This window comes from Gopherus flavomarginatus, chromosome 2, assembly GCF_025201925.1.
Source record: "Gopherus flavomarginatus isolate rGopFla2 chromosome 2, rGopFla2.mat.asm, whole genome shotgun sequence".
Classification (NCBI taxonomy): domain Eukaryota; kingdom Metazoa; phylum Chordata; order Testudines; family Testudinidae; genus Gopherus; species Gopherus flavomarginatus.
Genome location: NC_066618.1, coordinates 148724365 through 148741063, shown reverse-complemented (window position 1 = coordinate 148741063; position 16699 = coordinate 148724365). Strand labels below are relative to the sequence as shown.

At 41.2% G+C, this 16699-nt stretch overlaps 1 protein-coding gene across 2 annotated transcripts in view; it reads left to right on the top strand.

The window, feature by feature from the left end:
• The window catches only part of LOC127043534 (cadherin-10), a 163161-nt gene that overhangs the window by 80181 nt on the left and 66281 nt on the right, over positions 1–16699 (top strand). For both annotated transcript variants that reach the window (XM_050937425.1, XM_050937424.1), the window contains exon 3: positions 12577–12871. In XM_050937425.1, coding sequence (XP_050793382.1) covers positions 12577–12871 — 295 coding nt within the window. The remainder of the gene's footprint in view (positions 1–12576; positions 12872–16699) is intronic.

The window sequence follows — 16699 nt, the reverse complement described above, 5'->3', positions numbered from 1 at the left end:
CGGGAGCACAAGTGTCAGCTATCCACCAATCCTTCGTTGACCCCAAATTCATCAACCCAAAGGCCAAAGTTACAATTTACCCCTTCATGTCACAAGCTGTAGACTTGCCTACAGCTCAACTGCCTGTCCAGTACAAAGGCTGGTCAGGAATGTGGACTTTTGCAGTTTATGACAATTATCCTATCCCCATGCTACTGGGGGAAGACTTGGCCAACCAGGTGAGGCGGGCCAAGAGAGTGGGAATGGTTACACGTAGCCAAACCAGGCAAGCTTCCAGACCCATTCCTGTTCCTGAACCGTCCACAGAGGCCCCGTCTGTGTTACCAGAGACCCAGACAGAGGTAGAGGACCCGGATTCCATGCCTACCACTGAAACAGCCACAGCATCTCCAGTCCCAGGCCCGGAACTGGAACAGCAACCAGCACCAGCAAGTGCAACCCCATCTTCAAACTCAACGCCAGAGGGCGCCAGCGAGCCAGAACTGGCAGAAGCACAAGACAGCCATACCCAAAAGGCTCAGCCAGAGCCTGAAATACCCTCAGGTGCACCAGCGGAGAGCGGTACACCAGCAACGGAAACAACCCCATCACCTACATCGCTTCCAGAGGGACCAAGCCCAAGTCCACAGTCTGAGGAAGAACTGGTGACCCCAGCCTCAAGGGAACAGTTCCAGGCTGAGCAGGAAGCGGATGACAGCCTTCAGAAAGCTTGGGCGGCGGCACGGAGCACCCCACCGCCTCTCAGCTCTTCTAATCGATCCCGGTTTGTTATAGACCAAGGACTTTTATACAAGGAAATTCTTTCTGGTGGACACCGGGAAGAATGGCAGCCGCAAAAACAGTTGGTGGTTCCAACTAAGTACCGGGGGAAGCTCTTAAGCTTAGCCCATGATCATCCCAGTGGCCATGCTGGGGTGAACCGAACCAAGGACCGGTTGGGGAAGTCCTTCCACTGGGAGGGGATGGGCAAGGACGTTGCCAAGTATGTCCGGTCTTGTGAGGTATGCCAAAGAGTGGGAAAGCCTCAAGACCAGGTCAAGGCCCCTCTCCAGCCACTCCCCATAATTGAGGTCCCATTTCAGCGAGTAGCTGTGGATATTCTGGGCCCTTTCCCAAAAAAGACGCCCAGAGGAAAGCAGTACGTACTGACTTTAGTGGACTTTGCTACCCGATGGCCAGAAGCAGTCGCTCTAGGCAACACCAGGGCTAACACTGTGTGCCTGGCCCTAACAGACATCTTTGCCAGGGTAGGTTGGCCCTCTGACATCCTTACAGATTCAGGGTCTAATTTCCTGGCAGGGACCATGGAAAAACTGTGGGAAACTCATGGGGTGAATCACTTGGTTGCCACCCCATACCACCATCAAACCAATGGCCTGGTGGAAAGGTTCAATGGAACTTTGGGGGCCATGATACGAAAATTCATCAACGAATTCTCCAATAATTGGGACCTAGTGTTGCAGCAGTTGCTGTTTGCCTACAGGGCTGTACCACATCCCAGTTTAGGGTTTTCACCATTTGAACTTGTGTATGGTCACGAGGTTAAGGGGCCATTACAGTTGGTAAAGCAGCAATGGGAGGGGTTTACGCCTTCTCCAGGAACTAACATTCTGGACTTTGTAAGCAACCTACAAAGCACCCTCCGACACTCTTTAGCCCTTGCTAGAGAGAATCTAAAGGATGCTCAGGAAGAGCAAAAGGCCTGGTATGACAGACATGCCAGAGATCGGTCCTTCAAGGTAGGAGACCAGGTTATGGTCTTGAAGGCGCAACAGGCCCATAAGATGGAAGCATCATGGGAAGGGCCCTTCACGGTCCAAGAGCGCCTGGGAGCTGTAAACTACCTCATAGCATTTCCCAATTCCTCACTAAAGCCTAAAGTGTACCATGTTAATTCTCTCAAGCCTTTCTATTCCAGAGACTTACAGGTTTGTCAGTTTACAGTCCAGGGAGATGATGCTGAGTGGCCTGACGGTGTCTACTACGACGGGAAAAAAGACGGTGGCGTGGAAGAGGTGAACCTCTCAACCACCCTGGAACGTCTGCAGCGGCAACAAATCAAGGAGCTGTGCACTAGCTTCGCCCCATTGTTCTCAGCCACCCCAGGACGGACTGAACGGGCATATCACTCCATTGATACAGGTAATGCTCACCCAATCAGAACCCCACCCTACCGAGTGTCTCCTCATGCCCAAGCTGCTATAGAACGGGAGATCCAAAACATGCTACAGATGGGTATAATCCGCTCATCTACCAGTGCATGGGCATCTCCAGTGGTTCTGGTACCCAAACCAGATGGGGAAATACGCTTTTGCGTGGACTACCGTAAGCTAAATGCTGTAACTCGTCCGGACAACTATCCAATGCCACGTACCGATGAGCTATTGGAAAAGTTGGGACGTGCCCAGTTCATCTCTACAATAGACTTAACCAAGGGGTACTGGCAAGTACCACTAGATGAACCTGCCAAGGAGAGGTCAGCATTCGTCACCCATGCGGGGGTGTATGAATTCAATGTCCTTCCTTTCGGCCTTCGAAATGCACCCGCCACCTTCCAGAGGCTGGTAGATGGTCTACTAGCTGGACTGGGAGAATTTGCAGTTGCCTACCTCGATGATGTGGCCATTTTTTCAGACTCCTGGCCCGAACACCTACTACACCTGGAAAAGGTCTTTGAGCGCATCAGGCAGGCAGGACTAACTGTTAAGGCCAAAAAGTGTCAAATAGGCCAAAACAGAGTGACTTACCTGGGGCACCAGGTGGGTCGAGGAACCATAAACCCCCTACAGGCCAAGGTGGATGCTATCCAAAAGTGGCCTGTCCCACGGTCCAAGAAGCAGGTCCAATCCTTCTTAGGCTTGGCCGGATACTACAGGCGATTTGTACCACACTACAGCCAAATCGCTGCCCCACTGACCGACCTGACCAAAAAGACCCAGCCAAATGCAGTTAAGTGGACTGATGAGTGTCAAAAGGCCTTTACCCAACTTAAGGCAACGCTCATGTCTGACCCTGTGCTCAGGGCCCCGGATTTTGACAAGCCATTCCTAGTAACCACAGATGCATCTGAGCGTGGTATAGGAGCAGTGCTCATGCAGGAAGCAACAGATCACAACTTCCATCCTGTCGTGTTTCTCAGCAAGAAACTGTCTGAGAGGGAAAGTCACTGGTCAGTCAGTGAAAAGGAATGCTATGCCATTGTGTACGCCCTGGAAAAGCTACGCCCATATGTTTGGGGACGGCGGTTCCAACTACAAACTGACCATGCTGCACTAAAGTGGCTCCATACTGCCAAGGGGAACAACAAAAAACTTCTTCGTTGGAGTTTAGCTCTCCAAGATTTTGATTTTGAAATTCAACACATCACAGGAGCTTCTAATAAAGTTGCTGATGCACTCTCCCGTGAGAGTTTCCCAGAATTCAGTAGTTAAAAAGTGTTCTTAAAATGTAGAAGTCTGTTAGTTATATACTTAGGAGTATATGTAAAGGTGTATGTGTTGTATTAATCTGTTTATTTTCAAGTTCTAGAAGGAAATCGCCGCCAGTGAGCTTCCCCACTGTCTGCAATTTGGGGGGCGTGTCATAAACAGATAGCTAAGGGTTAATGTCTCTTTCACCTGAAGCACCTGACCAGAGGACCAATCAGGAAACCGGATTTTTTCAACTTTGGGTGGAGGGAACTGAGTGTTTTTGTCTTTGTTTTCTGGCTGCCTGCTTGCTCTGAGCTTTGGAGAAGTAGTTCTACTTTCTAGTCTTCTGTTTCTAAGTGTAAGGACAAAGAGATCAGATAGTAAGTTCTATGGTTTCTTTTCTTTGGTATTTGCATGAATATAAGTGCTGGAGTGCTTTGATTTGTATTCTTTTTGAATAAGGCTGTTTATTCAATATTCTTTTAAGCAATTGACCCTGTGTTGTATCATCTAATACAGAGAGAACATTTGTACTTATTTTTCTTTCTTTTTATATAAAGCTTTCTTTTAAGACCTGTTGGAGTTTTTCTTTACTTCAGGGAAATTGAGTCTGTACTCACCAGGGAATTGGTGGGAGGAAGAAATCAAGGGGAGATTTGTGTGTTGGATTGCTAGCCTGACCTTGCATTCCCTCTGGGGGAATAGGAAAGTACTTTTTGTTTCCAGGATTGGGAACAGAGAGGGAGATTCACTCTGTTTGGGTTCACAGAGCTTGTGTCTGTGTATCTCTCCAGGAGCACCTGGAGGGGGGAAGGGAAAAAGGATTATTTCCCTTTGTTGTGAGACTCAAGGGATTTGGGTCTTGGGGTCCCCAGGGAAGGTTTTTCAGGGGGACCAGAGTGCCCCAAAACACTCTAATTTTTTGGGTGGTGGCAGCAGGTACCAGGTCCAAGCTGGTAACTAAGCTTGGAGGTTTTCATGCTAACCCCCATATTTGGGACGCTAAGGTCCAAATCTGGGACTAAGGTTATTACAAAGAGGTTGTGCAATGGCCCTGATCCTGGCTGGGGTTGGTCCTAGCTTATAGGGAGTGGGAAAGGGAAACTGGGCTTCAGAGTCAATGAGAAGACCAAGTCGTTATGTGGATGGTTCTTGCCTCTTACAGATCAGCAGGGTTTGTGGGTCAGCCCCGTAGCTCAGTCCATGGCAAACACAGCTACCCTGCCAGAATAATGTGGGAGAAACTCCACAAGGAAAACCTCACAGTGTGTCCTTTCCTATTGGCTTGAACCATTATCAAGTACAGGTTACATACATATTCTGCACTGATCTACTTCTGATCCTCTGCTGTTTTAAAAGGAGAACTTAACGTAATATTTTTCTTTTTGCACTAAACAATGGAAGGAAAATTAAACAGTGGCCTGATAACTCTCAACTATCATTGGTACCAAATTAATCTCTAGGTCTCACTGGCTCTGCCGGAATGAGTATGTCTCTGCCAGAGTACTTGTGGCAGCACAAGGCAACTGCAACTGCCCCCTCTGTTAGATGGGCTTGACCTCGGGAGGGGCACTGATTTAACACACTCATGATGAAGCCTCTGTTACTCCTATGAAGTTCAAAGCCTACAGCAGCAAGGAGTCATCAGCAACAGACATCATGCTGGAGAGCAGTGGTTAACAATGGGTTTACCAAATCTGAGATTAATTGCCATATGGACCTTATGGGGTTTGTTCAATTTTTCTCCCCTCTTTTCTGAATAACTTAAGTGGGTTTACACCAGAGGTAAATTTGGCAAAGTAAGGCTAATGAATCCAAACTAATCTAACCTTAGCTGTGCAGTGCAGTGCAGAGTGGAGTATTTGTGTTTGTCTGTTCTGAGCAAGTAAGAGTATTTCAAAGCATTTCTTAGCTTCCAACCAATATGCAGTTGCTGTACTTTCTTACAACTTCGTTCTCTCTTCATCTTTCCCAGTCCCACAAAATTGCTCTTTCAGATATGCATTTTGTCCTCTCCGTTTCTCACCTTTTTTAAATAACATGCAATAGCACAGGACTTGCAAGCTGTGACAACATAAATGAGTGAGATTTCAGTAGATTAAGAGTGAGACTGTAAGTATCTAATTGAAACACAGTGCAAAATCCTTCATCAGACAAGAGCATTACTTTAAAAACTACCTTCAGAATAAGTCGAAATAAGTGAGTCTCATTACAAATGAATGAGATTTGGCACCAAGCTGTTTCATTTAAAACTCAGCAGTTAGGAAATAGATTGTGCAGGATAGATACTCTAAAAAGAGAAAAGGGAAAGGAGAAATGGTTTTGCCACATCTGTTGTAGATCTTGTCTTCTAGGCTGGTACAAAGGAAAATTAAATGACAAGTTTTAATACTTTATGTTTTGAGAGTTAGGGGAAATAACTGTTCTTCAGTACCATAGTTATTAGAATTAGGGTCTGCTTTTGTATTTTATAAGTAAGCCTTCCTGTAGGAGGTAATTGCAAGGAGAGTACTACTGTACTACAGAGTGTTCAGAAAAGAGATGAATGAAAAAATAAAAGGTTTGATGCTCCTTTTTTACATTGGAATATCAGTGTTTCGGGCAAAGAATTACAGTATAGGTGAGAACACTTCCTCCAATATGTGATTTATTTCATATAGCCAATATAATTGATGTAAGAATTCAGTTGATAGATTTTACTTGTTGTACTGTTCTAATCTGAAAAGTGACTACATACATTCTTATTATTTGTATCTTGATACTCTGAATTTTACATTAACTAAAATTCAGATAATGACCTTGGAATCTGTAATTTGAATAGAAACAAACTGTATTAATCCTTACATCAGAATACTTGCCATTATTATTAGCTATTCCATTAATCCATATTTTCTTGCATGTGAAAATGGCACCTTCTTACTCAGTGGATCTGCTCTTTATGTTGTTCAGAGTAGTATCTTCTGGCTTTCCTGGTGGAAGTAGGTTTCAAATTTTTTACTTCTGTTAATACTACAGAAAGAACCCAGCTTTTAGATTCCATATGGAGCTTGGAGGGCTGGCAATTAAGGAAGAAAAATCTTTTTTACTTATAGAGTGAGCAGGTTTGATTCTGGAATCATTAAAAGGCAATAAAGGTGTAAACCTCCAGTGTAATTTTCAAGTCACTTTTTAAATTAGAACTACACTGGTGTAAATCTAAAGTAACTCTATGGACTTTAATGAAGATACTGCAGAATTCTAGAGGTATAACTGAATGGAAATTGCTCTAGAGACTTATTAGTCTATCATCTTTACATATCTGTCTTTTCCATGACGAGGTGGGGGATGGGGGGAGATTGAGTCTGAGTTAGCTCTATTTTATGTAAGTCAATTACACAACAGCTAGAGAATGTATCTTTCTCTATTGCACTGCTAATAATGTTTCTGTAAAAGCCATACACCTAATAGGCTTATTGCTACATCTCTTTCCAAATATTGTCCGCTATTTATTTCACTGCATTCACTTTAATAATACTGCCTTATAGTAGTAAGTGATAGTGCTCAAATGAATGTGTTTCAGGGAAAGAAAGTATTTTAATCTCATTGATAACTAAATGCACAGGGCTGTGACATATGGAATTGCAGTTGCTGTAGAGTGAGTCAGAGCTGTTGAAAAAAAAATCAGATATTCTGATTTTTGTCCAGTAAGATAAATTATACGGTGGTGACCACTGACAAGTGAAGTGTTCCTGTGAGAGGTAGAAACAAGAAATTCATTGGTTTGCAAAATATCAGGCATGGATATAGAAACAAAACCACATCTTCACAGCTGATTGTTTTGTGAGACAAAATTGCTAAGTGAAACAGATGTCTCTTCCTTTCTCAGCTTGGCTGTCATGAAACACAGATGCCCATTAGCCAAAAGAACTATATGAAATGTTTTATACTTAAAGTAGTGTACAGGAAAACTTCACCATCTTATTTTTTGCCAACTTCCCTGCTCGTCTGGAAAAGACAAATCATATTTCACTTGGGACAATATCTTTAAATTTTCATAGGACTAATTAAAATAATTCAGTATTTTGAGTTTTCCCCTTTAAAACATCATTTATAATGGACATTTCTGATATTAGCATTATAGGTGGCCATCTTACTAAAAGGAGAGGGTTTTTTTGTTTTTGTTTTTTCTTTGCAACAATGCTACGTGTGTGAAGTCAGTGTCAGAGGACCTGCTTTTTATCTCACAACAGAGTAAGGCTGTCGCGCCTTGCAGAAGTTATGTCATCTTTGACATGTGGCAGTGCTTACAGAATGAGCTAGAATACAGTCTACGTCTTCACCTCACTTCTGAGTGTTTTACTGCTCTACTCCTCTAGTTGCCACCTGTAGTCTGATCTACAGACCGTGAAGCTTAAGAGGAGAGGGAGCATCCTGCAGTAGTGTGTGCTTGGTATTGGAGTAGGATTGGGTGCCAGCATACTGCCCCTGCAGTTCTGTGACACCATGGTGATAGGTCCTCCCATGAGTTCTTCTGAAGTCTTTAGATTAAGTGTGGGAACTTCAGCCTCCTTCTAAATATTCTGCTCTGCAGTAGGGCAGCCAGCCACCACCAAAACATTCATAGGTGTGTCCTCAAAGTCCTTTATTTAACTACTTCTGGTTCATTTGGGTGCTGCAGAGGAAGACTCTCTTTGTTGACTAAATGCTGTGGCTTTTCCCAAATGTACTATAGTTCCACCAGCAGTTTATTAAGTACTTTTTGCACATACCTAGCAGCTGAGAGACCATGTGAAATATGACAAATCTCAGAAACTCAGCATAAGTTTCAAGTATCAGAGGGGTAGCCGTGTTAGTCTGGATCTGTAAAAGCAGCAAAGAGTCCTGTGGCACCTTATAGACTAACAGACATTTTGGAGCATGAGCTTTCGTGGGTGAATCTGACGAAGTGGGTATTCACCCATGAAAGCTCATGCTCCAAAACGTCTGTTAGTCTATAAGGTGCCACAGGACTCTTTGCTGCTTTTACAGCATAAGTTTGTGATCTTTTTGGAGAAACAGAGTCCCATTTTAAATTCATAACAAACTAGTTTAAAGTACTGTTGTGATTATTATGAACAGCCCTACTATAAAGAAATGGGAAACTCTATGTCTGTCTCCATTCTATATTGCCTTTATCCACAGTATCTGACAATATGAAAAATAGAGACAGTCCAAGTGACAAACCATTTTTTTTTTTTTGGTTTGGAAACTTTTCAGGATTCACCCTAGTAAATATGTAGCGCAAATACTGTAATTATCTGCCAACACTCGGCCCCTGAGCACCTAGGGGAGAGGAAAGGTATATGTATACCTGGCACACCAGTCAGAACCCTTTTTTCTAATTGGATCAGTGTAGAACCAGATTTGTTGGTTTTCTGGGGGATGTGTACAACTAACCTTTATGGAGCTGAGAGAGAATTTTTCCCTCATAGCCAGATTTTTTCACCTACTCCACAGCAGCTCAAGGATCTCATGGGGTAGGGTCAGGAAGTATCATTCAAGCTGTCACAACTTAGCAGGTGGCAATTGTCAAGTGGAAGTATGTATTCCAGAGGGTGGTCCAGTTTCCAGATAAACCAGAATTGGAAGTGTATTTTGGGAAGTGTAACACAGTACCTGGCCTCTTAAATGAAATTGGGCCAACTTCTCCTGTTGCAGTCCTGCTGCAGCCTAGTTTGGTGTAATGGGGAGAGTAGAGTTGCAGGGAGTTATAAATGACAGGCAGTCCAAAGGCAACATCATTCGGAATCCAGAGTTCAGAGAACAAGAGAGCTCAGAAGAAAGGCAGAGTTGGGCTGAGAGCTTCAGGAAGGGGATGCCCTTGAAGGGGGGAGCAGGGAAAGTTCCTAGTAAGCAGCAAACCAGACCAGGCTGATGAAAACATGAGGTACTTGAGAGGGCTCCACCTACAAACTTCCCCAGGACACCGAGCCACAGCCAGAGAAGGATGAAGTCTCAGAGCAACAGAGGCAGATGCCTGCTGGCTCTCTGAGCTGGAGGGCTGAAGTCTGGGGAATGATGAAGGGGTGAATTCACTGATGTCTCTAGGCAGGAGCTGGAACTATAGGGAAACAGGGCAGAGGAAGGGCCCAGCTAGAGGGGTGGGTATGAGATGTGGTGAGAGAAATCAAAGCTGCATTGGGGAGCTGGGGCACAGTGAGAAGAGCCAGAGCTGTATTTGGTGTATTGATGGTTTGTAGGGACTTGAAAAAGTGAATGTACTATTTGGATGGTAGTGGGGAATTTTGAATTATGATTGTGGGACTTTTGTAAGAAACTAACCCCACAAAAGGGCCATTTATATGTAGAAGCATGTCTGGAGTAATTGAGGACTGTAGAAGAAAAGGGGATACTGAGGTAGGTACACTTTTTGTGCCATGGCCTGCCATAGGGGGGCACCCCAGGCAGAGCCACCATAACATAGGGGAAAGCATGCCCTACTGAAGCTAAGGAAAGGGTTGGCTCCTATATCTGGTACAGCAGGGAGACAACTCTTTTTCCCCAGTGCCAGAACTCTCATATTACAGGAAGGTGATGAGGTCTCAGCAGGAAGAGCTGACAGCATCTCTCAAATTGGTGGGCACTTTTGGGGAAGGAATGATGACGTATTGTACAAATTATTGCTGGATAATTCCCAGTGAATTAATAAATCTGTGGCCTAGTGTAACCACTTCCCTTGCATCTTGTGTTTCTTCCTGCATTGCTGGGGCCATGTACCCCAGATGTTTGCATTTGTTTGCATGCCAAACTACTTCAAAACGAGAGTTACTCTTTGGTAATTCAATTCATCCAAGTCTCTTCTTCTTCTCCCTTCCCATGATAGAGCACCAGGGATAGTGTGTATCATGACTCTGCCCTCTCCTCCCCCCCCCCACCCCCAGAAGCATATAGCTGAAGGAACTGTCAGAGAGATTTTCTTTTTGTCTTTGGGTAGGTCTAGGAGAAAACCAGAGAAGAAAATTAGAAAGCAAGGAAGAGGTGGAAGAGAAGGAGCCTGAGGAAAGGTTGAGACTTCCAAGTTGTAGGGGCAAAGAAACTGGAGCAGGAAAGAAGAGAACTTGGAGTTACATAGAAGAGACTTCCCTTACAATTACCTTCCTTGCTTTCTTCCTGTTAGATGGTGCCAGCTGCCCCTGACTGTCTTCCGTTTTGGAGAAAAAGAGAGATGCATGACAAACATGTTTTGTTTTGTGTACACTGTTTATTTTAATTTTTAGCTCAAGCAAATTTTAATCTGTAATTCTTTGCTCTGTGCTTATGCTTACTGTTAGTGATTGTGAATCAAGAGAGAATGGGAAAATGACTCTAATCAAAGTTCAGTAACATTTAAACAGTTTTCTAAGTTTCTCAGTTTCTAAGCTGACACTGGCTTTGATCCTAGATCCTGCATGGGTTCCTTCGCTTCTCCAGGATCTGCTCATTATGAGTGTGTGGGAAGGATTCAACTTCTGAAAATTTATCACAGCAAGAGTATGTCCTCTGACCTTTACTTCATCCCTCTGCTCCATTGAACTCATTTGGTTTCTGCACAGACACCTGAAGACTGCTATGTCAAAGCAGACCAGTGGCCTATCTAGCCTAGAATTTTGCCTCTGATAGTGGCCTGAAATAGATGCTTTAGAGGAGAGTATGAAAGCAACATAGAACACCAGGAAAACACATGTAATAACTGGATACCATAGGGGAATATTTATACCTGATCTAAGTGTGCGATCAGTTTATTCCCTAAGCATGAACATCTTTTTGCTATCCTAGCTTATATGATTGAAGATGGTATTCTTATAAGTAGTCAATGCTACTTTAATATTGCTATACTGTTTTCCCTTACTATAGTTAGAACACGAGGGAAAAGCCCAAAATGCTGCACTAGTTCTATTTCATGTGTGAAACTTTTTGGATCATTCCAATACTCTTGTGGCCTGACCATTTTTTTTTAAGTGAAATTTGATTTTGTGGCTACAATTTTGTGCGTGTAAATAAATGTTGCAACAAATCTGATGTTGCAAATAATTGTGGACACATTTTATAGTGCTTAGATGTCCAGCTGTTTGCACCTATAAATTAATGTTACTGTACAGTGTCATTAAATGCACAAATAAGTTAGTGAGGCACGTAACTGCATGCTTACAATGATCATAAATTTTGCCAATGGTTGATTGAACTCACTCAATGGGCTTAAAGAGTTGTTGTTGGTTGTTTTTTTCTCAAAATTCCATGCTCAACATCGTGGCTGCAAAATCAGAAGCAGATTAGAGGTGCTTAAAAAATAATATTGGGGCCTTTATCAGATATGGCACATCTGCAAAATTTAAAATATACATTTCAGGGTGAAAATAAATTGAATTATTCAGTTCTGCAAATCAGACATAACGGACTCAATGAGATAGCTGGGAATTGTGTAACAGGAAGTTGGGAGGTAGTGTTGAGTGTAACACTCTGGCTTAGCCAATTGCATTTCAGTACAGTAAAAAAATAGCAAAACATTTTGCATTAAGGCTCTTCCAGTGTTAGAAGTCATGAGTAAAGAAAGATATCTAGATAATCTGATTTAAATCAATACTGATTGCTTAATGAATCTGCTGCTTTTTGGTTTATCCCATTTAAAGTATTTGAAGGGCGTAAAAGTGATAATGAGTTACACTGAAAAGTACTCCAGTTTAGGAGAAGGAAACATAAATAATAGGAAATAAAAAAAATAAAAATTGTGTGACACACCACCAGTTGTTCTGTTTTCCTTAATTGTCATGTATCTGCCATGTCCTTTATCTGCTTAGTGAATTTACAACTAACACAGCAGGTTGTGAATTTTTAATAGGCTCTCTTCGAGAAAAGAAAAGGTCAACATTAACATAAAATTCTTCTTTAAGATTTGTGGCACAAATGTTTCACAGCAGAGAACAGGTGTTGCTGAAAAACTAAAATCTACCACAACAGTCAAGTGAAATGACTCTTTGTGTTAAGTAAGGGAGACGTGAATGCTTTAATACAGCACAATGACTGCAATGTGCCAAGTCAATGTAAATAGAAAATGAGTGGGGCTTTTTTTTTAGCCCTCATCTTGTTTTTTTGCATGCAGAATGATTTCATGTCTTTAAAAAAATGACCTCCCTTTTTAAAATATATATTTTTCTCTCTCTTTCTCCTCTAGCTTCACTCTGACCAGGACAAGGGAGATGGGTCTCTCAAGTACATTTTATCAGGAGATGGGGCTGGTACTCTTTTTATTATTGATGAGAAAACAGGTGACATTCATGCCACTCGAAGGATTGATAGAGAGGAGAAAGCCTTTTACACCCTTCGTGCCCAGGCTATTAACAGAAGAACTCTGAGTCCAGTGGAGCCCGAGTCAGAGTTTGTCATAAAAATCCATGACATTAATGACAATGAACCAACATTTCCAGAAGAAATATATACTGCTAGTGTTCCTGAAATGTCAGTAGTCGGTAAGTAGTGATTTCTGGTGTAAGGACATACTTTTAACTATGATCTTTAAAGTAATCATTTCCCCAACTATTATAAACTCAGTTAAGTCCTGATTTTCATGCAGAAGGTAAGTAATAATAGTACTTTTCTCTGTTTAGAATTAGAAATAGGCCTGAGAGAAAACTCTACATCTGGTGCAAAGTTCAGGGTTCATACTCTTCAGCCAGATCCAGATACAAATTTTATGGATGGAGCTTTTGTCTACTTATAATCTTAAATACATTAATTCAAACTTTGTTGGAATTTGGATGAAAAGATGTGATACATAATTCACGGTTTGGTCCCTCCCTGAAATCTGCAGGAAAAAGGTGATTGGGGAAGCCTTTGATAAAAACTTCAGTGGAGTGTTTCCTTTCTTTTTGATAAACTGAAGCCCCTCTAGTCTGCCTTCTCTCTTATGGGTTCTGTGCCTGAGGAGCTATACTCCCTTGCTCCTGTCTCCTAATGCTGGTGCACTGACAGCAGACACAGTCTTGAAGAAGCTTCTGTTCATTCTCTGCCTTTGTTCCTCTCTTTGTGTTGGCTTTTTTGGGGAGTGGACTTTGTTGTTACCCTTTTGGTTCTCCCACATCTTGCTTGTGGCTGGTGGTAGTCAGAATCTGAAATGGCTTCCTTGTTCTCTATATGCTTCATTTCACCCTCTATCCTGGTTCTCAGTCAAGAGCTTTGCCAGTTCTTCTTTTTACTCATGGCTGGTACATGGGCAGGAGATGAGAAGTTGATAGGCAGAGTCCAACGGGAGGAAATAAAAGTACTGTTACACACTGTGATACATGCTGAAAATGACCCTGTGGTAAATGTAAGCCAGTACAAATAATAATCAGAATCACAATTAGTTGACAAGATGCTGAATTCAATTTGTCTTGGTGTATGCAGACTGCAGTGTTGTGATCAGCATCATGTTAGCTAACCTGCTCAAACTATAGAACAGTCCTCCATATGATGATAACAATTTTACAGAAGAATCATGAAAAGTATGTTTTATGATAACAAGCAGTCAATATTAAAAATTCACTATTTGCCAGATTAACATACAATTGTATACATGATACCAGTTTCCTATTACATTTAGAATACAATATAACTTGAGTAACTGTGGAATCTGTTGGTAAATGTTGACTGTTTAGTGGCTACTAAAGTATGACTTACAAGTACATCATATCATGTTTTGAGAAACCTTACTGACCTTCATTAGTATTTACAATCAACAGAAGAAGACATGGACACTAGAAGATAAGAACCCGCAGAGAACTTTACAGAACTATGTGAGAGCATTATCCTGTTAACTGCATCTAACTAGATGCATCTACCATGTAGTCTAAAGGTCCCATAATCTCAGAGTTTCAACATTGACCAAGCAGTGTTTATTTAAAAAAAATGGTAATGCATTATCCGTGAAGGCACTGCACAGGGTTATATTGGGACTAGGGCTGTCAAGAGATTAAAAAATAATAATCGTGATTAATCGCAATGTTAAACAATAATAGAATACCATTTATTTAAATATTTTTGGATGTTTTCCACATTTTCAAATATATTGATTTTGATTACAACACAGAATACAAAGTGTACAGAGCTCACTTTATATTTATTTTTGGTTACAAGTACTTCCACTGTAAAAAACCAAAAGAAATAGTATTTTTCAATTCACTTAATACAAGTACTGTAGTGCAATCTCTTTATCATGAAAGTTGAACTTACAAATGTAGAATTATGTACAAAAAATAACTGCACTCAAAAATAAAACAATGTAAAACTTTAGAGCCTACAAGTCCACTCAGTCCTACTTCTTGTTCAGCCAATCACTCAGACAAACAGTTTGTTTACATTTGCAGGAGATAATGCTGCCCGTTTCTTGTTTACAATGTCACCTGAAAATGAGAACAGGCACTGCAATGGCATGTTGTAGCCGGCATCACAAGGTGTTTACATGCTAGATGTGCTAAAGATTCAGGTGTCCTTTTATGCTTCAACCACCATTCCATGGGATGTGCATCCATGCTGATGATGGGTTCTGCTCTATAACAATCCAAAGCAGTGTGGACCGACACATGCTCATTTTCATTATCCGAGTCAGTTGCCACTAGCAGAAGGTTGATTTTTTTTTGGTGATTTGGGTTCTGTAGTTTCCTCATTGGAATGTTGCTCTTTTAAGATTTTTGAAAACATGCTCCACACCTCGTCCCTCTCAGATTTTGGAAGGCACTTCAGATACTTAAATCTTGGGTGGAGTGCTGTAGCTATCTTTCAAAATCTCACAGTGGTTTCTTCTTTGTGTTTTGTCAAATCTGCAATGAAAGTGTTTTTAAAATGAACAACATGTCCTGGGTCATCATCTGAGATTGCTATAATATGAAATATATGACAGAATGTGGGTAAAACAGAGCAGGGAACATACAGTTCTCCTCCAAGTAGTTTAGTCACAAATTTAATTAACACTTTATTTTTTTAACTCCTCTGGAATGATGGCCGAAGCAGGAAGGGGCATATGAATGTTTAGTATATTTGGTACGTAAATACCTTGTGATGCCTGCTACAAAAGTGCCATGCAAATGCCTGTTCTCACTTTCTAGTGACATTGTAAATAAGAAGAGGGCAGCATTATCTCCTGTAAATGTAAACAAACTTGTTTGTCTGAGTGATTGGCTGAAAAAGTAAGCTCCAAAGTTTTACATTGTTTTGGGTTTGAGTACAGTCATGTAACAAAAAAAAATCTACATTTGTAAATTGCACTTTCACCACACAGAGATTGCACTACCGTACTTGTATGAGATGAATTGAAAAATATTAATTCTTTTGTTTATCACTTTTACAGTGCACATATTTGCCATCAAGAATAATATACACTTTCATTTCAGTTACAACAAAGAATACAATATTTATGAAAATGTAGAAAAATATTCACAATATTTAATAAATTTCAATTGGTATTCTGTTGTTTAACAGTGTGATTATAACTGATTAATCATGATTATTATTTTTTTAATTAATCATGTGAGTTAACTGTGATTAATCGACAGCCCTAATTGGGACTCTACAAAACTAGTTTGAACAATGAAGGGATCACAACAAGGTTATCTAGCTTCAGTGTTTTTAAAATGGAACACACAAATAACATTGACTATATATAAATTATAGCTTTTCTAGTACCATAAGTCTCAGCAAATGTCATGCAGCTTCAATTAAGGAGACGATTTTGACAGAATGGTTCTGTATCATATAGAAAGGGAGGCATGTGGAAAGAGCTGAGATTGGAAAATACATCTCAGATCATCAGTCCCATCCTCACAATCTTTCTCTAAAAGACATCCCATTAGGCTGTATATAAACTATTTTTGGATACATTTAATGAAAGTGATTCAGTGCCTTCATTTAAAGTATTTTCCTAATGTACAATACCCGATTTGAATGATTCCATGTTCAGTTTCAGTTGGTTGGCTCTTATTATCTCATTCTCAATTACAAAAAAGCCCCTTTTCCTGTAAATGCATCTGAGATATTCATGACTTATATTTTCATCTGCAATCATTAGACCTCACATTCAGCTCAAAGTCTCTGGGTCCGTAGGTGCCAGTATGTACTTCATGTCAACAAGTAAACAACCTTTGAAACCACTGCACTATGAAAAAAGGGTACTGCCTCTGCTAGGCTCAATCCAGTGCAAATGTTGAAGGTGGATGGATATTTATATACCTGGAATATATAAAAAATGCACTAGTTATCACAGAAAGCAAAATTTATGTATTCTGAGTATAGTGGATCAAATCCTGCCCCTTTTACTTACACAA